Source organism: Pelecanus crispus, chromosome 17, assembly GCF_030463565.1.
Source record: "Pelecanus crispus isolate bPelCri1 chromosome 17, bPelCri1.pri, whole genome shotgun sequence".
In the NCBI taxonomy this organism is placed as follows: domain Eukaryota; kingdom Metazoa; phylum Chordata; class Aves; order Pelecaniformes; family Pelecanidae; genus Pelecanus; species Pelecanus crispus.
Genome location: NC_134659.1, coordinates 2496766 through 2518000, shown reverse-complemented (window position 1 = coordinate 2518000; position 21235 = coordinate 2496766). Strand labels below are relative to the sequence as shown.

The 21235-nt window shown below is 43.2% G+C and overlaps 2 protein-coding genes across 4 annotated transcripts; one reads left to right on the top strand and one right to left on the bottom strand.

Annotated features, from left to right (window-relative positions):
* Positions 1-482: 482 nt before the first annotated feature.
* EIF2D (eukaryotic translation initiation factor 2D) lies at positions 483-12757 on the bottom strand. 3 transcript variants are annotated; one of them, XM_075722294.1, is made up of 15 exons: positions 12691-12757; positions 11682-11872; positions 10903-10986; positions 8692-8782; positions 7909-8016; positions 6978-7267; positions 6663-6780; positions 6177-6222; positions 5369-5472; positions 3231-3389; positions 2406-2495; positions 2206-2301; positions 1155-1275; positions 845-1019; positions 483-739 (listed from the first exon to the last, which is right to left on the bottom strand). In XM_075722294.1, the coding sequence occupies exons 1-15, from the start codon at positions 12744-12746 to the stop codon at positions 669-671; spliced, it is 1800 nt and encodes a 599-aa protein (XP_075578409.1). In that variant the 5' UTR covers positions 12747-12757; the 3' UTR covers positions 483-668. The 3 variants fall into 3 exon arrangements, with proteins under 3 accessions (XP_075578409.1, XP_075578411.1, XP_075578410.1); XM_075722296.1 differs by lacking the exons at positions 6663-6780; positions 6978-7267; XM_075722295.1 differs by lacking the exons at positions 10903-10986; positions 11682-11872; positions 12691-12757 and adding an exon at positions 9507-9672.
* A 614-nt stretch (positions 12758-13371) lies between these two features.
* DYRK3 (dual specificity tyrosine phosphorylation regulated kinase 3) lies at positions 13372-20932 on the top strand. Its single transcript, XM_075722257.1, has 3 exons — positions 13372-13411; positions 14165-14280; positions 18290-20932. Exons 1-3 carry the CDS (start codon positions 13372-13374, stop codon positions 19859-19861), a joined length of 1728 nt encoding a protein of 575 aa, XP_075578372.1. The 3' UTR covers positions 19862-20932.
* The last annotated feature ends 303 nt before the right edge of the window (positions 20933-21235 follow it).

Below are 21235 nucleotides of genomic sequence, written 5' to 3'. Positions count from 1 at the left end.
AGCTGAAGCAGTACAGAACACCTACCCCTGTGAAACCTGACCAAAGTGTTCCATTAATCTCTTAATATTTTAGCTGGATTTGACAGAACTGCTACCCATGTCTACCTCTGGTAAATTACAGTTAATGTCACATCCCAAAATGTATTTATATATAAAAATAACATAAATGATAACAATCCAGCTAATAGAGGTCATTCTCAGTGCTGAAATGTCTGATATTAATACCTGGAAATGTTTAAAAAGGATAAAATCTAAACCCAAGTGGGTTTTACTTCTGACATACACCATCTGTGGACTGTTCCACAACAATGTGTTGGAATGTACTTTGCTTACATTTTGGTGGAGGTTCTATTACTATGCCTTTGCTAAAAGATGCAAAGCAAGAATGTTAAACTAGCCAAAAGCCACTGTAGCCAGAAAATGAGTGCACCATTAGGAACGTCTAGAAAAATATATAGGAAAGGATAATGCTAGGGGTTTTATTCAGCTTTTTATTTTTATGAAAAATGAACAGCTGGAGCAATATTAGTATTTGGGTGAATCCTAGACCTGGTAAACATCCAGGACTCATTTTTGAATGAATAGTGCCTGTACATTATCCTTGATTTGTTGGCAGAACAATTCTATAAATAATGAGATCTGAGTAATTCTTACAGTAGATTTTTCTCTTACTTCTTCCGGCCAAGCTTTGGAGCCTTCTCAAGGCCTTGAATATATTTCCGAGGTAGCTGGTATTCTTCTGCAACATAACCAAGAGTTCACTTCAGGTAAATATTCAGAGCTCAAGAATTAAAATCTGTATCTTGCTGTAATCCAGCCCAGCCCAGCTCCAGAACAGACTTACCAAGCAGCATCTTGGCCAGATGATGGATTTGGTTGCCTTGGATCTGGACCTGAACTCTGTCTTTTGTTCCTGGTACTGGTGTGATGGTGGCGCTGGCCTGTACTTTTTGTTGCAGAATGTTGGCCACGCACTGTGGGTCTAGACCATACAGCTCAAGGTTCTTGATAATTGTCACCTACAGGTTTTAATAATTATTGCAAACATCACTGCTCTAGGTATTAGCAAGTCATGTCCCATTCATCCCAGAAAAACGAGCTGCCAAAGCTGCTCTCAGAATCTAGGCTTCCGCTCAAATTAGTTCTCTTTTTACCTTCTTATTTGACGATCTCTGTGCTATGGTTATGTCGATGGGCTCTATGTTTCCTTTCCTCACAACAGGCTCTTGTCCAAAAAATGTCACCTGGTGTAAGGGCTGCAGTCGTTCAAGGCACCTGAACAGAGTTTAAATATCCAATTAGTCTATACAGTACAGCGAGTGCTTTTCCACTGCAGCCTCTCGCAGGTTTTTGAGACTACATGAAAGCCAAGATTCTATGTGTGAGAAGAACTTGTGTCTTAAGAAGATAACGCATGATGATCTCGTGCAAAGATTTGCATACTAGCTATTCTTTAAAGAAAGGGACTGACTAAAGAGAAAGCTAGTCTACTGACTCACAAAAATTATAGCTTAGATGGTTATTGGTAAAATTTTATAAATTGGCTCTTGTAGAGGAAAACCTCCTTTGTCTTTAAGCTATTGTTCAGTTGTATTGTTCACGGATCAGTGAAGCAACTTCAGCTTAAAATTCAGCATAAACTCTGTTACTGTCCTACCAGCAAACTTGGCTTCAGAAATAAATGAAGCTGCTGGAGGTGCCTCAGAAGCACTGCGTTGTGAAGAAGCTCCAGGCAAGTAAGACATTGGGGACATTTAGGCAAAGTTTTTCAGTATATGGAAACAATGGTCTTGTGTCAGATACTCAGGTGTCTTGGATCTAAAAGGTGGGTTTAGGTTATAAATGCAGAGGTTGCCTAAGAAGGGCATGTTCAGCTATCATCTATTGCAAAGGATGGCTTTATAAATATGTACATACAGATTATACACAGAACCAGGCACTGTTTGTTTAGGAAGTTTTCCCTGATAAACGGTTAGGTAAGTAAGCAAAAAAAAAAAAAAACAAACCACCCAACAACAGTTAATGCTAGATGCTTGTTAAATGGTGAAGAACAAGAGATTCTTCAAGTGAAGGTCTCTGAATATTTTTTTTTTTCTTGTGTGTTACCGTAGTAAGTTACAACTTAGGTAGTTCCAATAACGTGGTTCTGAGTTGCATGCAATAAACCTGTGTAATACTGAAACGCTATGTTGGGAAGAGAGTCACCTGCTCAAGAGGTCATCCCATTTAAGGTTTGAGATTTCATCTTGTTCCGATTTATCTAACAGGCAGTCGCACAGAACGCCATTCACCTTCACAAAGCTACAAAACAAAAACACGCGTTAGAAGCAAACAAGTTCACTTTTTTCCTCTAACTTCAGCATCTTCTGTGGAAGCAGGTTAGGACAACTTCCGTGCCTACTTACTTTTTGTTTGTTTCATCAACCAATTCATTAGTCTTCACATAGTTAATGATGATGTTTCTCACCTCACTGCTTGAGAGGATGCTGCCTTTTCTAAAGAGAAAGAAAACTTTTTAACTTACTACTTTAAGTAGTTAGGTGTTGGGTTCTGTCACTAAGACAGAAGACAGCAACTACCCTGACTATCTGGTAGCAACAGCTCAATACTGAAATACATCTGCTAGCGAGTGACTTCCTGTTACACCTCAGCTGTGGTATACCAGGTAAAAGGCTCACAGCAGTAATTACAGAGACTCTAAATCCTTTGGTTTTGGGAGCCTAGTTTGGGACAATGATGCCAGTGGCACCCCTAGCTTCAGGGGACTGTGTACAAGTTATCACTTGTACAAAAGTGCTCAGCTGAAGAAAGGCTGCCACTGAGTGCTATCTAAACTACATCAAAACAGACAAGATTAGGGCACAAGGAGGCAAGTGAGTTCTTTAAATTATCTGGGCATCCTCTTTTCAGTAAACCATACTGTGGGTGGGCAGAATATGCCTTATCCACTGGCAAATTAAGACAATCCAAGTAAAATGTATCAATTTTGACACTTGAGCTATCACCTCCTTAGCTGTGGGAGAAGTGATGCGAGTACTTGCTGAATGCAGTTGTCACAGCCTCTTATCTTTCTTCCCTTTGTGAAGCAATGAATATATTCTTGATTCCATCACCTTTCCTGACAGCATCACAGGGCCCTCCCCAGGAGGGCTAACAAAATGTAGCAGCATAGGTTTGTTAGTCTCTCTCTTCATGTAATAATGGTTGTTTTGTACTTTTCTAGTGCTTACCTGTGTCCAGATTCCTGAAAGAGTGGGATCATTTTTGTTGAGACCCCATAAAGCGGGATGATTTCAGGAGCACGGTACACTTGTTCTCTGTCTTCACTCTTGCTGTCTTGGGCAGCAGAGGCTGAAGAAAATCCTTCAGGTACTGCAAATGCTTTAATGCTGAAATGAGAATTATTTGGTGTGAGTGAAAGGGATTGAAACCTATCACTTCCATTTCACTGAGAAACTAAAACCTAGCAGAGTCATGCAAAAAACTTTCTGGTGTGTTGTATAGTATGTCAGTTCCTCCAAATGCATGCCACTGCAGTGGGGGCCTGTGTCTGTGGATTAGGGTAGATTTAGACTGGATATAAGGAAGAAATTTTTTACAATGAGGGTGGTGAGGCAGTGGAATGGGTTGTCCAGAGAGGCGGTGGAGGCCCCATCCCTGGAAACATTCCAGGTCAGGTTGGACGGGGCTCTGAGCACCCTGGTCTGGTTAAAGCTGTCCCTGTCACTGCAGGGGTTGGGCTGGATGAGCTCTAAAGGTCCCTTCCAACCCAAACCATTCTATGATTAAAGGATATGATGAAAGAACAGTATTTTGGAGCATTAGCTGCAATTACTAAATTTGCCCTTGTACACGTTTCAAAGACACACATAAATAAGCACCTTAACTCAGGTGATACTAAATCTCTCCAGCTATTCTACGCATTTTTGACTCCCGTAATTAGAGACAACTGCCATAATTCAAAGGATTAAGAACTGTATCAGTGCAGGAGCCGGAGTCTCTTTTCACTGACCAGAGCTGCAGAGTCTCTGCTTAAAGGTAAGAGAATTGACAAACTGAGTTTGAGTATGCCTGTCTCCTAATGATAAGGCCAAGTATAATGAGAGAAAAGTTAATGCAAAAAGTCAAAGTAATTCTGCTTCTTTCCAAAGGCAGAAAAGAAGATATGCTTATATCTACAGAAATATTCTCTACTCCATTAGTTGCCAAGGAGATGTTATACAACAGGAAGCCTCAGGCCCGCTGGGAAATTCCAAGGGAGAGCTAATGTGCCAAAATGCAGAAGGAATGAGTAGGATGTTCTTGATGTGAGGAAACTAATAATCTTTAGAAAGATAATGGAAACACTGATAGAGAAATTGGGTAATAAGTAACTGAAAAGGTAAGAGTATTTGTGCAAAGTGCAAATCAATGTGTAATGCAAAAGACAGCAATTTTTTTTTTTTTAAATTTTTTGACATTCTAACTTTGGCTTCTGATTTTGCAAAGTGCTTGATTTGATCCTATATGACATTCTGAGACTGTAGTTTCATGAGCATTTATTCAGCAGCAGTGTCATCTTTTTATTGGAGTTATAGTTTAGACAGGTAAGTTCATTTCAAAGCTGAACAATGAGTTGTCCCAGAACATAGATGGAATGGGGAGGGGGAGACCTGCTTAAACTGGAAGGGCATGAAACAGTCATGCCATTATAGTCACTGTTAAATAGATGGAAAACTGCCTGACAGGTTTCAAACCCCCTTGCCTCCCTTCTGCCAGCAACAGCAAAGAAATCCACACAGACTATCAAGGCACTGTCAAAGGAACGTGCTTTTTAGTGACTGCTAACAGGCTTGACACTATAACTCTTTTATTAGCATCCAAACTGGAAGCCACAAATTTGTCATTGTAACACTGCAACAAATTGCAATGAATTGAACCCTCCTTAACATTTTCAAAGCTCTTTCTCTGGAAAATTTGTACACTCACTACAAGGATAAAAAGCCACGTGCAACTTTCAGATCATTTAACAGTCCTTTCTGATCTTAAGTTCTATCGATGAATGCACAACTAACAAGAAAGGAAAGGTGGAAATCATGATACTGTCATTAGACTTTAAGCATGCTCAGTGCCACTGAGTAAAGAAGGAAGAATATAGTTTACCTGGAAGAACTTTACAAGAGCAGGAAACATAAGCAATGTTGTATAGAAGCAGGGTATAAGACCCCTCCATCACATATTAAGATGAGGAAATGAGGGCTGCTACAGCTATTCAGAACAGGGATTCAAGCAGAGTATAGAAGAGATTCAATAGAGCTGGAAGTAGCAGATTCCACTCCCTTCTTTCAGAGACTACCGACTCTTTTAAAGACTACAATATTCTACATACTCTGGATGTTTCCAGTCCACTTCCACGATGCTCTCCACACCTTTGTTCAGCTCCTTCACTTGTAAGATCTTCTGGTGCTGCATACATTGCAGGAATTTAGAGAACTGAAGGAAGCAACAATCAGAAATATGGAGTCAAGCATTTAAAATTCCTGTTCATGTGTTTCTGACTGCCCCAAAGTTACTTGCCAAATGAGAAAAACTTCTTTTGAAAAAAAACCAAACCCACACCCCATACCTTTGCTTCTCTAAACACAGCAATTACTCAGGGGCAGTGAGTGCCTCTGTCTGGCTCTAAAACAGAGTAAGCAAGTGTTCCTTTTGTAGGTCTGCCATCGGTTTGCTCTGTGACCTTCTTAGCCAAGTCACAGTACATCTCGCATGGGCTACTGTGCGATCTTTGGCAATGCGCTTTGTCTTTGCTTGTCATCTACACAACAGGGACAATATCATCTCCTTTCTCTTCATTTTTGTTCGTCAACAGCTTTAGAAAAGGAATGGCCTCTTCTTGCAAGTAACTGCACTGTCCGACAAGACCAGGACCCTTTAACAGCTATGGCAGTACACAGTGGCATTAGCTGCATTCAAAGCAGATCAGTGCTCATGCTTTCAGGACAATTACTTTTCTCCCTGGATCCTGCAGGAGCAGAGAGCTGAGAAAAATAACTTGGTTTTTAAGAACAGCTTCTAGGTTTTTTGTTTGTCTGTTTGTTTTACTAACACTTGAACAATTTTGACTTCAAACTTTTTCTCTCCTTCCATTTATTTAAATTAATCAAAAAACCAACAGGGAAAAAAAAACCCCTCACCTTCTTATAGCTTGATTTCTTTATGTCCAGTTGTTGTCCAGCAGGGCTACAAATGGATTTTTTTAAAAGTTCTTTAGTTATAAATCACCATTAATTTCTTCTTAAATCTTGCTACTTATGCTAGAAGTTTCTTAACAGCAGAAATATGAATCACACAGAGAAAGAATTACTTCAAACAAGCTAATAAATAGAACATGATGAGTGAAACTAGTGCTGATGTTCCTGTGGGTAGGCAAACAGCCATTTAAGTGACTAGGCAATCTTGAAACAAATGTCAGCCAACTCAAGTTAGCTGCCAAGCACATATCCTGGTCTGGACAATCCTTACGTCAAAATAATTGATGTAAGAAGCGAGCATAATCTTAGATAAAGACTGAAGTTTACTTTTGAGTCAGAAACATCACCCTAAATATCACACTTGATCTCCACAGTTTTCAAGCCAAAAACCCAGCATGCAAATCCAAAGACAATCTTCTTGCCACATACCAGCATGAGAACATATGGCTGCGTAGAAATGTGCTGGTGAGCAGAGGGAGATCTGACTTCTTTACTTTGCATTTTAAGGCATGAAAAAAGCACTGATTAAATAATGCATCCATTTGCTCTGCAGGGAAAAAAAGGACAAGTAAGCCGCGAGTAGTGTGCCTTTCAGAACACAGTACTCTGTTCTTTCAGACCACATGGAACTGTCTCCACCCCATTCTCACAGTGCTGTCCAGAATGCACAGTAATCTAAATCGTGGGTATGGGCTTCAGCAAACCAAAGGGGCCTAGTTTGGTTTCGTTTGTATGCAAAAATACCTTGTGGAGTCCTACTGTCTTCAGCTTCTTGCTGAACCTCTGTGTTGGCATCTTCAGCTGTTTCTGCAGCTCTGGTCTCATTGAGTTCCTCCTTTCCCATCAGTATTGCACAACTGCCTCGCTCCTTCAGGCTCAAATCACCAACGTCCACAGGCTGCAGTGGGTCAGTGGAGAAGCTGATGACAGGCTCTTCCCCTTCCATCTCTTCCTCATCTTCAGCACTCTCCTTTTCAGCAGAATCTGTTACCAAGGGAGCTAAGGTAGGAGGATAAGATTTGTCACCATATTCCCTATAAAAGGAAGAAAAAGCATAACATAGCTTTCTGTTTAGTGCTTTGAAAACCATAGGACAGTGAACAAATGTCACCCTAATAAAAGCACTGGCAGTTGCATGGATCTTCTTCCGCATTCTCAAAACTATAAAATTTATTTTTAACTCAGCTTCCTCCATAAACTCTATGTTCCCCCCATGAATCTTAATTTAAAACTGAAAAGACTAGTTGAATCCAAATGCAGAGCAACTCATTTATTTGGTTGAGACTGGCACAGTTGACCATTCTTAAGCAAAAATGATTCGAAGTTCACTTTTTATAGAACAAGAAGATTTCCTAAAATCAGAGTAACAGGGATGTTCTACGTTCATTTCTATGATAATTACTCTCAGGTTGAATTATTCAAGTGAGTAATTTTATATATCTCTTTCCAATATGTACATAATGGACAGATGTCAGGACAGACACCTGCTTCTGTCAGAAAAGTGTGGTGATCAAAACCATGTAGCTGAAACCTTAATAATGGTCGTATCTAAACTGTACCCAAATAACTCAGTATGTTGAACTGACAGATTATGCTTACTGGGGCACAGATTTTGATTTTAGCAAACACGTGAGACTTGTTACACATTTTACCAAATGCCTGGCAATATACCCACCAGAGGTGATCCATGTAAGTATGCAACACAGCAAAGCCCTTCCCTTTCATTCCAGCAGCCAGCATCTCCGCAGTGGACATAGTGGCAACTGCAACTGCTACTGGAGCTCTGGGAAAAGAAGGGAGTATTACAGCAGGACAGCACAAATACACTGTGTTACTTGGACAAAGACAAACTGTGCCATTGTGATGTCCTGAATTTCTTTTATGATGTCCTTGTTCTTTACAACCTGCTTTTTTTAAAGCATCTATGTATTTTCTGGTTATCTTTCTGGCAGGTAAAGTCTTCCAAAGAATCCCAAGGATATGTGTAGCCATGACACTGAAGTGAAGGTTATGCAGTGACACATTCTTCGCTGTAGTAAAGTACAAGAAGCATATGCGCTGCCAAAAGAGACTAGCAGTGGAGGGAAAAACCCCGACAGCGTTAGCACTGCTCCCTCACTCTCAATTTCCTCATAGGCAAAAAGACACTTGTGTAGAATACAATCTTTTGTTAAAAAAACCTACTGTTTCAAACCAAATCTACCAGTTGTGCCCCCACAGGTCCAAAAGAACCAATTTGCAAAGCTGTCCACCTGAGCTCAAACATATCCTAACCCAGAAACTTAGGTGGATTTTTTTTTCCTGCTGCATTTTCCATTGTTTAGGTTCACAGCGCACCAAATGCACAAGAACCATCTGCTTTTACTTCCTCAAAACCCCCAGAGTCTTCCTGTAAAAAATAGCTTAATTTCATTTTTAGTTTCTAAGAAGAAAATATGAATAAAGAATTCCTCCATACCTGTTTCCCAAGAGGGTGACAGCACAGAGCGTGCCCCGTTCTACTTGAGGAAAGCCAGAAGATGGCACTACAACTCCTGGCAGCATCAGATCTGAAGAAAAGAATAAAGCGCATCCATTTCTCAATGAAAGCCTCAGCCACTACCTCCTCCACCCCCATCCCTCCTGTTACTCAGCAAAAACACAAGCCTGTTAATAGCTGAGCACATACCAGATAAAACATGATTCCCCGTTTCTCCTAGTAAGGCAGCACTTCTTGCTACCACCCTGTGGCGTAAGGGTGCTGGGCACATCCCAAAAAATTGCGGAAGAGCTCAGCCCCTTGCCCTGTCAGGCCCAAAGGGAGTACTGTGTTTAACAGAAAGGTATGAGCTCCCCGCCTAGAGCGTGGTACTCTTCATTAATGACATGGAAAGAGAAAAGAACACGATGTGTCTGGGACTACCCATTTACTCTTTCCTGTCCCAAGGGCAGGTTATCCCAGCAGCTCTCTCCCTGAAGAGAGAATTGCCTAAAATTTGCCACTGCTGACCCAACCCTCCTGATGTGACACAATAGCTGCACTCAGCTGTGAACTCTCCTCAGCATGAGAAAGCAGCCTTAACCATCTCCTTGCTGATCTGGACAGAAGCAGTACACCTTGTTGTGTGCTTCCTTCTGCTTTCCATACCTGGGATGAATAGACTGGCATGTGAGTAAAGAACGGTTTTCCATGCCGCACGTACGGCATCACGTCATCACCAAATTATGTGAAGAGCATCTGCTCTCCCTCATAGCAGCTATAATTGTCTAGAGCTTGCAGTCTCATGGACTGACCTGTGTTCCATGGTTTGGTTTTGAAGGCATCTCACTTTTTTCTCAGCATCATAGATTTAATGTGTATGCTGAAGAAGCCAACAATATTTTTCCTCCCATTCACTGTCACAACTACTTTCAGCAAATCTAGAATGAACTCTGCAATTGCAACAAAGGCTCCACATCTCTGAGGACAGAAATCACATAAAGACCATCTCGTGACAAAGTAAGTAGCATGTATATATTATGTAAATAACCAGGGCAGACAGTAGATACTTGAATTCACGGAACAGGTATCACGAACAGCACTACCTTGCTTCTCTTTGTAACTGAATGCTCCCTAAATCTGCTCCCTCCCTCCACATCTGCAGCACTGGGTAGTCTCATGCTTTCTCTTCTTTCTGAGATGTGGCTCTACCTCTCCCTCTGCCTTTGTTGGCCATTGTCTCGGTGGCCAGCTTCTTATCTTTGGATCGTACCCAGAGGTAGCCTGGTTGCCATGGGAGATGAATGACCTGCAGCCCTCTTTCATCAATGTCCTTCCCCCATTAGCAAGACTTTTTGTTCCCAGAAACTAGGTCACTACAAGTCAGCAGCAAGGCTTGCTCAGATGTCTATCACAGCTACACATCCAAGCACCTTATTTCCCCAAAAGCAAACAAAGTAAACAGAGGGGCTTGAGTTCTACTTTAGATACTGCGTAATGGAAAAAACCCCGTCTCTTCCTACACGTACACTTCCATTTACAGACTAAAGCTGCAGCGGCTGCAACTTAATCTTTTTCTGGTTGAGCAGTTCTGCAATTTAAAGTTTACAAAGACCTGATTCTCATGAGTCTGAACTGCATCCAAAGCAGGTTCCAGAAAATAGACTCCTGTTAGTCTTGATCCATAATTAGGTGGTAGAGCCAGTAATCCAGGAATGCAAATCCAACCTCACCTGCACAATCCACAATTTGCTTGACAGTGCTTACAAGTGTAGGTTCCAATATAAACTCCCTTCTTTAAGATAAGCTAGTTCACCTCTGAATTGACAGGAAGCAGGGTGGCAGCAAAGGAACTCAGCTGCACAAGGGAAGTTATAAAAAAGACAGACCAATGACACAGGCAGTTCTCTGTCCCAATTCAGAGTTGCTGTTCACCCTGAGAAGATATTTCCAAATCTGAGACTCCCACATGGAACAGGTTACTGCATTTAAACAGCTTAACCTACTTTGTTTCATCCACAAACTTTTTTACAGCTAATTTATTTTCCTTTTTAGGACATCACCATGAATTGCTTTGTGACTACTTATTCTTTATGCTTTTTTTTTGTTTGTTTCAGGTTATGTTTTTGCCACTGGGAAAGATAACATCAAAAAAGCCCTGAAGGCAACTCCTTTTTGCAATGCAATGTGACAAAGTTCTAGTCCTCTTACCTGCTCCTCCTGCTAGTTTCTGTAGCACAGGGGGCCATGTTGAAAAAGCAGGGAGAAGATCTGGGTAGACCCACAGCGAGTACACTGTCCCAAAACAGAACCAAATTTAAAGATGCATCATTAAAACTGCTCCAGCTGTTGCTTCTTCCCATCTTTAAGCAGTACAATACCAACCACAACTAAACACTCTCCTGTTACTCGGGTAATCAAGGCATCTGAAGTCAGAGCAACCCTACAATAATTAGTAGACGTGATGGAGAAAAATAAACTGCGAGTCAGTTCAAGCTCCTATGAATTGTTATAAAGGATATAGAGAAATGTTTGCATTAGTTTGCTTAAATCAAGGACACTTTGAGCTAAAATGCTACTCCAACAGGGAAGACTTGCTGGGTCTGGGAAAAATATACAGCATTGAATATCAGAGCAATTCATTGCATAATTCCAGGGCTGCCTGGAAGTGGACATCATGCTTCTTGGAATGACACCTTGCAGTGGACAAAAGAGAGAAAAGGGGCTAAGAAGCTACACTGTGACTTAAAAGACTTATTTCTGGGTTTCGAACTCCTCAGCATCTCAATTTCCTTTTTTTTGCAGAAAGAATCCAGAAATGCCACTGATTTCACAGAGATGTTGGTAGAATAAATGCATTAAAGATTATGAAGTGTACTGATACTATAGTGACAGGATAAGTACTTAAGGCAGACACAAGAAAATCTTTTGGGGAAAGGCTGGTGCCCAGTAAGTAAAGAAGGAGGATTGTTCTCCTCCACTCCGCATACCTGTTGGATACAGGGCTTTCTCAATTTCAAACAGTATTGGGTTCCTGTTATTCATGTAAACAGTGACGGCCTCCCCTTTGTGAGAGTATATTTTGATGACATTGAGCTCTTCCTTGTTTGGAATAAATTCAGTCAATTGTTCAGCACTAAGGTTAGGAAAAGCTGCTGCAACATCAGTTCGTAGTTTTCTCCTGTAACGATAAAACCACAAATGTATTACAAAGCTGTCTAGACCATCCCTCAAAATAATTCCTAGATCAGTAGTTACTATTTTCCTGGCTGTTCATGAGATTCCCACTTTTTCACAGCAGATAATTTGAAGCCTTTGTGTCCCGGTTTACAAATGAGATGGTTGCGTGCTGTGAGAATACTGGGAGAAAGGCCAAGTATGCTTGCCCTGCTCATATGCTTCCTTAAACATCTGCTTACAGCTCCTGTCTCTGCCTCTGCCGTGCCCTGTGATTTCATTACTGCTCGGAGCTCCTGAGCGCGCACCTGGCAGCGCCGGACTTGCTGAGCCCAGCCCGTCACCTACAGACTCCTGCACGGAGGAGCAGGGGTGCAGCCAGATTCCCCCCCCACCCCCCCGTTTTAATTGACGTTTAAGACACAGTGACTGGCACAAAGCGGGTTTGTCATTCAGACGTGTCAAAGCGACCCTAAAAGATCGGCAGGTCAGCCTAGCATCACTACGCACCTAAGAACATAAAAGTAAAGAAGGATCAGCTCGGCCTCGACGGAACGATTCATTTAAGTCTGGTTTAACTGCGGCAGCACCTTCAAGCGAAAAGCGCGTTCCGTGTTCAGGCCGGGAGCTGGCGTTCATCACGAACCCGAGGGGAAGGCAGCCACAGCTCCCTGCCTGCCTGCGGGGCGGACCGGGGAGGCCGCCGCTCGCACGGCCGCTGCCTGGGCCGCCTCCGAGCGGCACCGACGCCTCAGCGCAGCGCGGCCTCCGGGCCTCCCCCCTCGGCGCGGCGGGGGGCTCCGGCCCCGGCCCGGCACTCACCGATCGGACCCCTTGATGGCGGTGTTGGATCTCACCCGAAACGGCCTGGAGAACATGGCGGGCCCGCGCCCCGGCCGGCGCCGCGCTCCCCTCAGGCCGCGGCAGCCGCCATGGCGCCGGCCCGCGGTACAAAAGCGTCCGGGTGGAAACCGCTCCCGCGGCCTCGCTCGGCCCGCCCGGCCCGCACCCCCCGGTGCCCCCCGGTCCCCCGGCGCGGTGCGAGGGCCCGCGGATCCCCCGCCCCCCGGTGCGCCTCGGCCTCCGCCGCACGAGGGAAGCGATCGCCGTGAGCCCCGGGGGTGCTGCGGGCTTTATCCCCACGGAGCCTCCTCCCCAGCGCTTGTGCTTTGTTCTGCGAGGGGTCTGCCGGGGGGCACCGGGGAGAGGGGCGAGGAGCGGGATGCAGCCCGCCGGCTCCGGGTAGGGATTTACAAATGTCAGGCTGTGCGCCGAGGGCGCTCCCCCGGTGACCGGCGCGGCGAGGCCTGCGGCGGCGGGGCCCCTTCGCCGCCTCCCCCGCCCCGCCACTGCGCAGGCGCCGGCCGGCGGCCGTTCCCGTGGCAACGGCCGGGCCAGTGGCGGGCGGCCGCAGCCTGACCGGAGCCTCGCCGCTGGCCGCGGCAGCGCCGGACGCCGGAGCGGGGCCCGGCAGGGGATGGGGGCCGCCCCCGCCCCGCCACGATGCTGCTGGGCAGGAAGCCGGAGGCGCCCCTCGGCGCAGGTGAGGCCGCCGGGCCGGGCGGGAGAGGGCTGGGGCGGCCGCCGGCCCCTGCCCGGGCTGCCCCGGCGGCGGCAGCGGGGGGCCCGCGGGGAGCGGTGCCGCGGCCTCGGGGAGGGCCGGGGCGGGCCGGGGAGCCCGGCGGGGCTGGCCCGGGAGCCCGGCGCTCCTGGCTGCCCGCTTGGGTTTCCCCCGTTGGCAAAACTGCCGAGCCCCGCTGCGGGGCCAGTGGCGTGAAGCGTCGCGATTTCAAGTTCTTTAACGGCCTTTGCCAACGGTTAACGGTGCCAACCGACCCCCCACCCCCACCCCCACCCCCCCCCCCCCCGCCGCAAAGCTGCTAACTGTAATTCCCACATACCATTTTTAGAGGACAGCCTACTTTAAAGGCTGGTGCTATCAAGTATTTAAGTGTATGCTCGTTTTCCGTTGTTCACAGTGGGGTTAGGTTGGGGTTATCCTACCTAAGGGAAAAAGGGGAGTATGTTGGTTAATGTTTCTTAAGGATGTATTTGCAGCGCAGAAGTTGCTTGAAAAAAGAGGCGTTCCAAATCAAAAGTGTCACAAATTAAGATTTCCCAAGAGCTTTGCACTCTGTTGTGCTATTAAAATACAGTTAAATTCTAAAGATCATTTAATAAATGAATGAGAACTGATGATCTTACAGACTAACGTGCACTAAGTGAGACTACATTTCAGCGTTTGTATCAACGTGAATTGTTGTGACTAACTGGTTTGTATATGGGATGTTTCCAGCCAGGTTTGGAGATGGATTATACGACTCCTATATGAGGATAGATCAGATCAGGTACCAAGAGTCTACAAATGAAGAACACAGCCCCTCAGGACTCCCTTCCCTTGGAAGATCTAATGTGAGTATTTTTACAGTTGTCTGGGTCTTCACCGAGTTGTGTTGTGTGGCAGTGAAAACTGTCAAGGAGTTAGGTATCTCACTATAGAGAATGAATTTAAAAAGTGGGATGTTGCAGCTTTGTAATACCTTGTTAACATTTTGCTACGCATAGAAATGCTGGGGTGTTGTGTTCAATGTAGAACTTGCTAGGCAGCCTCAGAAATCCTATCTTACTACCCTCAGCTCATGTTTTAATCCAGAAAGTTATTTTACAAGCAGTTGAAGCATTCTGCCCTGTCACCTTGTATGTTGATAAGTATGTAAATCCACACATGCTTTGCTTTAACTCTTGCACGTTTCCATTTTAGTTTCCCTCATGAAAATTCCAAGAGATAAGTACTTATGAACAGCAGAAGGAGCACTGTGGGTTTGCATGGCTGCCAAACATCTTACAAAAGTATCTTTCTCCTCTGAAAACTTTGGCATTATCTGCCTTTACATTTGCTAGCAAAATAGCTCTTTATGGACTGAAGGTGTTAACGTGCTTCTTTATAAGTGCTGTGTTTCCTCAGCAGATGTGGAGTTAGGAGATCTTTCCTTAACTTAATTCAGCTGAGCAGCAGTGGTCATGTTTAGCTGTACAGTGATCTGACCTTTATATGGTTTTTAAATGTGTTTTGGCTCTTGTTGAGTTCTGGCAGAAGTGAAGGAGCTTGAGCTTAAAAAAACACTCTCTAAAATGTGAAAATAGACATTTCACTGAGTAAGATGCATTTGAAAATCATCACCTTGTGGGAATTTATTGTAACAGATATTAGTAATTAATGTGGTCTGTGCTGTTCACTGAGCAAACTCAGCAGCATGGGTCTGTGTTTTCCCTTTTTGGCAATATTGAGGGAGAGTGGAAGAAGTGTAGAGATTTGTGGAGCAGTAGAGTTTGAAGAGTAGTGGATTTGGTTTTTTGTGGAGGGGTGGGAACTCTTAAGCTGCAGTGTTAAAGTTGTAGTGTAACTATGGTTGGTCATAACCGAACAGAAATCCGTGGAACTATCCGCTTAAGTACAAATATAACTCTATGAATATTTTGTTTCCCTGGTGTATCTTATTCTTCACCTGTATTTTGTCCATCAAGCCTGTTAACTTCTGAAGGCAAGATTAAGGATTATAAAATGCCTAGTTTTGCCATAATGACACATCAAAAAAATCCAACCTGAGTGGTATCTTGCGAGCAGAACCGAGATGAAGCATGTAAGGATGAAAATCACGATGCTCAATTTTAATGGGAAAGTATCTGGAATTAAGTGATATTTGGTTTCCTTCTTGCAAGATTTTTGTATTGCGATGTAATGTTACATGAGAATTGAAAACTTCTGATGCCTGCAGCTGTCCATTCTTTTCATCTTAGCTATAAGAGAACGTAAATATCTCTGCTTTGAGAGTTTTAATTCAGTATTCAGAAAATAGCTAATGCACTTTTGCAAAACCAATTGTGTAGGAACTGGGTTAACTGTTTCCTTCTCAATTAAAGTGAAGTTTTGTAAGTACGTGAAAATTTTCAACGGGCTGCCACTTGTGTTGTCAGTCTAATTTCTTGGCTGCTAATAGCACTTTATCAAGAAAACAAAACCTGTGCAGCCTGTGACTTGCAAAAGCAAGCTGTTGAAAGCAAGCTGCTGTTACCCAGAAGTCATCTGACTTTAAGCTGCAGCTCTTCTGAGTTCAAGTTAAGATTGATCTATGTTTGTGTCTGACCGTCACGTGGCAAGTGATTTTGGTAGTCGTCTAAGAATGAACATTTAGACCTTGCTACTGAATGGCTGTTGAGTCGGGTTTGAGATCTCTAACTGTAGTTTCTTCATTAAGAAATAGTTTTGGGATAAATGGAATCATGAATTCCTTGTTTATTGAAGGATTCAAAGGTACAGAATGTTTGCCACAAACAGCATTAGCAGAGTTGCTGTTGCTCCTGAATAGGGAATATTTAGATGTAGCGCTGTTTGCAAGGCTTTCACACTTTATCATGTTGCTATGATTTATGACATTCAGACTGTTAACACCATTTGTTGGAAATCAAATAGTTGAAAGAAATTTGTGCGATACAGTAGCGCGTTTTGAAGTCTTGGTGGTTAATTCATTCATCCAGCTAGAGGAGTCTGTGCTGCCGAGCCCTGCTAATGCAAACTGTCACGGCGATGTTCCGCGTTAGGGTGGCTGGCTGCAGAGGTGCAGTTGTGTCTGTTCTGAAGTCACCGTGGTAAAAAGCTGCTCCTCTTGTGCATGCAGTCGAAGCCCATGTAGGAGGAATATCGAGTTTTGATTGCAAAGGTGAAAATAAGACTTCTACTGTAGAAGGACAGGCTCCTTCTGTTTTGTTTTTCCTCCCTTCTCTCCTGCCCCCCCGGAAAACTTCAGAAAACAAACAAGTGTGAACCTCCTTCTGTGCTTATGTTCTCTGTTTATTTGTAAACTTACTGTTTGAGTCTGCTGGACTGAATAATCTTTTAGCCAGTTCTGAAAATATGTCATTCTTATCTCGGAGGTTCAGCCAGACTCTGAGAAAAAGGCATTTATTCTAAGTTACCAGGGCTGGGCTTTGGTGGTTTTCTTTTTTATTTAAGACTTTCTGGAAAGGCGTGTCTCTTACTGTGCACTGTGTTTTTGTGTTGATAGGACTCAGAATGGTGGAACTTAGTAGGATATAGCCGATGGCCCCTAGTCGCTATTGATAAGGACTGACTTCTGCAGGAAATGCTCATTTTTTGGGGGCTTGTGAGCAAGAGCTAACATTTCAAGGCAGCACAGGCAAACAGACTCTTAAAAGAGACGTGTAGTTGTTTTTGGCGAGAACACTCACTTCCCTTATTTACTGACTGTGCTGGGATGTTGGATTGTATGTAACTAAAAAGGAATTTGGTTTTATTGCTGTGGATCTGCAGGTTTATTTATATTTTTTGTTTGATTCCCGTGTAGTTATTTTGGTTTTCAGGGATTCGGTTTGGCATGTGTCTCAAATGTTTATTTTTAGATTAAAGGACAAAATGGAAAACAGATGTTGCTACTCTAATCATGGCTTCTTCAGTGTTGCACAGGATAAGACACCACCTCTCTGCTGTCTGTCAGCATGGAGCGTCAGTGAGTAGAGAAGGGGAATAACTGCTGTTCAAGTAAGGAACTGAACTGCAGGGAGTTGAGCATTTAATAATTTGTAAAAATGACAAGCTTGAAGAATTTCACAGTGCTTTTCTCACCTCCTGTGCGTTCATTTCAGATGTAAATATTTTAACATGGCAGTAAGAGGCAGTGGTTACAGACTGCTGTCAACAAAGTTGGAGTAAGAGATATTCTTGATTATTCAAAGCTTCCAAGTCTGTCTTAAGATAGCTGTGCAGCTGTCATGATTTCAAAGGCACTTGTGGGTATGATGGTATTTTCCCCTTCAAAGAAAAAAACATCAGTTTTTCAGAAAAAGAGCTTGGTTTATCTTGCCTTGCTCTGTCACCCTTTTGCTCCTTGCTCAGCTTGATCACACCAGCCTTATGTCACTTGCTGTCGTTTCTTTGTCTTCCTTTGGCACACTTGTCTTTGCAATATTCCTAACACTTCTCTGCACGTTCATGTTATGTTGCGTGTTTCAGACAGGTGCAAGTTGCATCTGTCCTTGGTTGTGTTTGCTGCACCCACGTTTAAAGCTAAACATAGCTGTCCCCCGGCTGCTTGCTGACTACGTGCATACTAGTAGAGATAGGTATTGTGTCCTTGGTTGAGCGCTTGACTGTCTAGGGTTTGCCCTTTACGGACTTAAAAATGCACTACGTTTGTGCAAGTGCTTGTTTCAGTAAGTTGCATTCTCTTTGTGTACCCTTCTGTAACTATGCTTGTACCTTGAGCTAGTTAAGGTCCAGCGTTTTATATTTGTCCCTAACAGAAATGCAAATCCTGTTGACGTTACTGGTTTTGTGCAGTATTGATTTTATTCGTAGTCTGTGCTTTAAAAGATAAAGCTTATTTTTTTGTTTTTCCATCTGTAGGTTTCTAGCAACAAACTCGCAATGAAGGATCACCCTCTGACTGGAAGTCAGGTCAAAGTGGAGCAGTTATTTGAGGACTCTGGCAACAGAAGGAGTAGCACTCTTCAGTCTGCAGGAATTACTGGTTCAGAAAGATCTCTCCCTTCCCTGACAAAAGATAAAAGTATAGAGAGCATAAGCACTTCGAAAGGTGGTGGTAGTTCCTCAAAAGCACATAAAGCCATTTCCCAAGCCCCAGAGCAAGCTGTCAAACAGTACAAACATCAGTTGTCTGCTTATGAGCAGCAAGAGATATTTAATTTTTCTGAAATTTACTTTGTGGGTCCAGCTGCAAAAAAGAGACAAGGAGTTATTGGTGGTCCCAACAACGGAGGGTATGATGATGACCAAGGCAGCTACATTCATGTGCCCCACGACCATCTCGCTTACCGGTATGAAGTACTTAAAATCATTGGCAAGGGCAGTTTTGGACAAGTTGCTAAAGTCTACGATCACAAACTCCACCAACACTTAGCCTTAAAGATGGTTCGCAATGAAAAGAGATTCCATCGCCAAGCAGCAGAAGAAATCCGGATTCTGGAGCATCTGAAGAAGCAGGATAAAACGGGCAGTATGAATGTTATTCACATGCTGGAAAGCTTTACCTTTCGGAACCACATCTGTATGACCTTTGAACTCTTGAGTATGAACCTGTATGAGCTGATTAAAAGAAATAAGTTTCAGGGCTTCAGTATCCAACTGGTACGCAAGTTTGCTCACTCTATCCTGCAGTGTTTGGATGCCCTTTATAGAAACAAAATCATACACTGTGACTTGAAGCCAGAAAACATCCTCCTAAAACAGCAAGGGAGGAGTGGAATCAAGGTTATAGATTTCGGGTCCAGCTGTTTTGAGCACCAAAGAGTCTACACGTATATTCAGTCTCGATTTTATCGGGCACCAGAGGTAATTCTGGGAAGTCGCTATGGGATGCCTATAGACATGTGGAGTTTTGGCTGTATTCTGGTGGAGCTATTGACTGGATATCCTCTTTTTCCTGGAGAGGATGAGGGAGACCAACTGGCTTGTATGATGGAACTTCTTGGAATGCCACCTCGGAAGCTTTTGGATCAATCCAAGCGAGCCAAGAACTTCATCAACTCTAAGGGTCATCCTCGCTACTGCACTGTAACTATGCATGCGGATGGAAGAGTGACCCTTAATGGGAGTCGATCGCGCCGGGGCAAAATACGAGGTGCTCCAGGGAACAAAGACTGGGTGACGGCACTGAAAGGCTGCGACGATCCCTTGTTCATAGAGTTCTTAAAAGAATGCCTCAGCTGGGATCCTTCCGCACGCATGACTCCGAGTCAAGCTTTAAGGCACCCTTGGATTTGTAAACGAACGCCCAAACCACCCAGCACTGATAAAACCTCCAGTAAACGGATTTCTAGCTATACAAGTTCTTTCGCAGGAATAGGTTCCAAGTTGCCTCCCGTAGTTGGAGTAGCGAACAAGCTGAGGGCTAACTTAACATCCGACTCCAATGGCGGTATACCTCTATGTACTGTGCTACCCAAACTGGTCAGCTAATAGAGAGCTATGTATTTCCAGAATACATACCTTGGATTTTAACTGTTTGTTAATAATGTGTAAGGAAGTTAAATGCAGAGGTTTTTAATGGATTTACTTTTTATTAGAGGCTAAATCTTGAATATAAAAAGTTCAGTCAAAATGTACGCATTTAAAGGGCTAACTTTTATCCAATTGTTTCACTCACAATGTGGTGCATATTACATTACTGGGTAGGTCAGCTGTTGAGTAAAATGAGTTTGGCGGACGTGCTATTTAATAATGCTGTTTTAGAAATCAAACTGTTTCTTATCAGGATGGTTTAACAGATTCATTTGCTTAAGACAGCAAGGGAAATTGATTTAAAATACGTATTTTCAGTTAATCTCCAACTGAACTCTTTTTATTCTGGGGAGAGTTTTTCATCATTTGTCAAAAGCACAAACATGTTAATGTAATGCATTAGGAACTTAACTTGCAAATTGCTAACTTAGGTTTGACGAATTTTATTTCTCTGCACTGCTTTTCCCTTATCTATCCTGGCTGAGATTTTTTAAAAATACCATGGCATGTAGACACCAAAGGAATTTGGTGTTGAAATTTTATTATCTGAATTTTCTTTTTTTCCAAAGGAGGTTAGAAATACCATGAAACAGAGGATATATCTAAATAAAACTAGTAACTTCTGTACGCTTGCTATTTCCCTTAAAAGTCTATGGAAAACTGGTAGGGGAATTCAAGATCAGGACTGGTCCATCACAAGTGTGAGCCAGCTTGTTCAGGGCTGATGAATCAATTGTATGTTTCTTTGGAGCTCAAATTTAAATCATCAGTTCTGCCAGGTGTGTGTGTGTTTGTTTTCCTGTGTTCCCAAAACAAAAATGTTGAACTTAAAGAGCTGTTTTATATACATGTTTGAGATTCTGGTCATTTTAAAAATGTCTTTTTTCTTTCTTTCTTTTTTTTTGTGTGTGTGTGTAGAGTGAATTCCATTGAATTCCATGGAGCTCTTTTAATAAAAAGCAAACATGCCTCCCCTATCAGACAAGTAAAAGTTTTTAAGCCTCAGGACTGTAACTAGAAAATGGGGGTGGGGGGCACACCTAATAATTGCAAGCGTGCTCCAAAATCTAAGCATAATCTGTGAAATATCAGGAAAGATTGATAAGGTGCAAGAACTGATGCAAATCAAAATACGTTATGGGAAGAATTGCTTTATTCCTAATTGTATTCCTTTGGGTCTTTGAGAGAGAAATGCCTACGTTTTTCTCATTCTTGAAATACATGAGCTTGTATTTCCTCTTCCTTTATCTTTCAAGAACATGAAAAGGTGGTGTGACCTGTAATGACGACAGCACAACTCGTTCGGGTTGTTAATTCTTGCAGCCACATGGC

Coding starts and splice junctions, on each gene's coding strand:
- DYRK3 (XM_075722257.1), top strand. CDS start 13,372: ATGCTGCTGGGCAGGAAGCCGGAGGCGCCCCTCGGCGCAG. Junction 13,412..14,164: donor GGAGGCGCCCCTCGGCGCAG/GTGAGGCCGCCG, acceptor GGATGTTTCCAG/CCAGGTTTGGAGATGGATTA. Junction 14,281..18,289: donor CTTCCCTTGGAAGATCTAAT/GTGAGTATTTTT, acceptor TTCCATCTGTAG/GTTTCTAGCAACAAACTCGC.
- EIF2D (XM_075722294.1), bottom strand. CDS start 12,746: ATGTTCTCCAGGCCGTTTCGGGTGAGATCCAACACCGCCATCAAGGGG. Junction 10,987..11,681: donor GAAAGCCCTGTATCCAACAG/GTATGCGGAGTG, acceptor GTTTTGGGACAG/TGTACTCGCTGTGGGTCTAC. Junction 2,496..3,230: donor TTTCAGGAATCTGGACACAG/GTAAGCACTAGA, acceptor CTTTCTCTTTAG/AAAAGGCAGCATCCTCTCAA.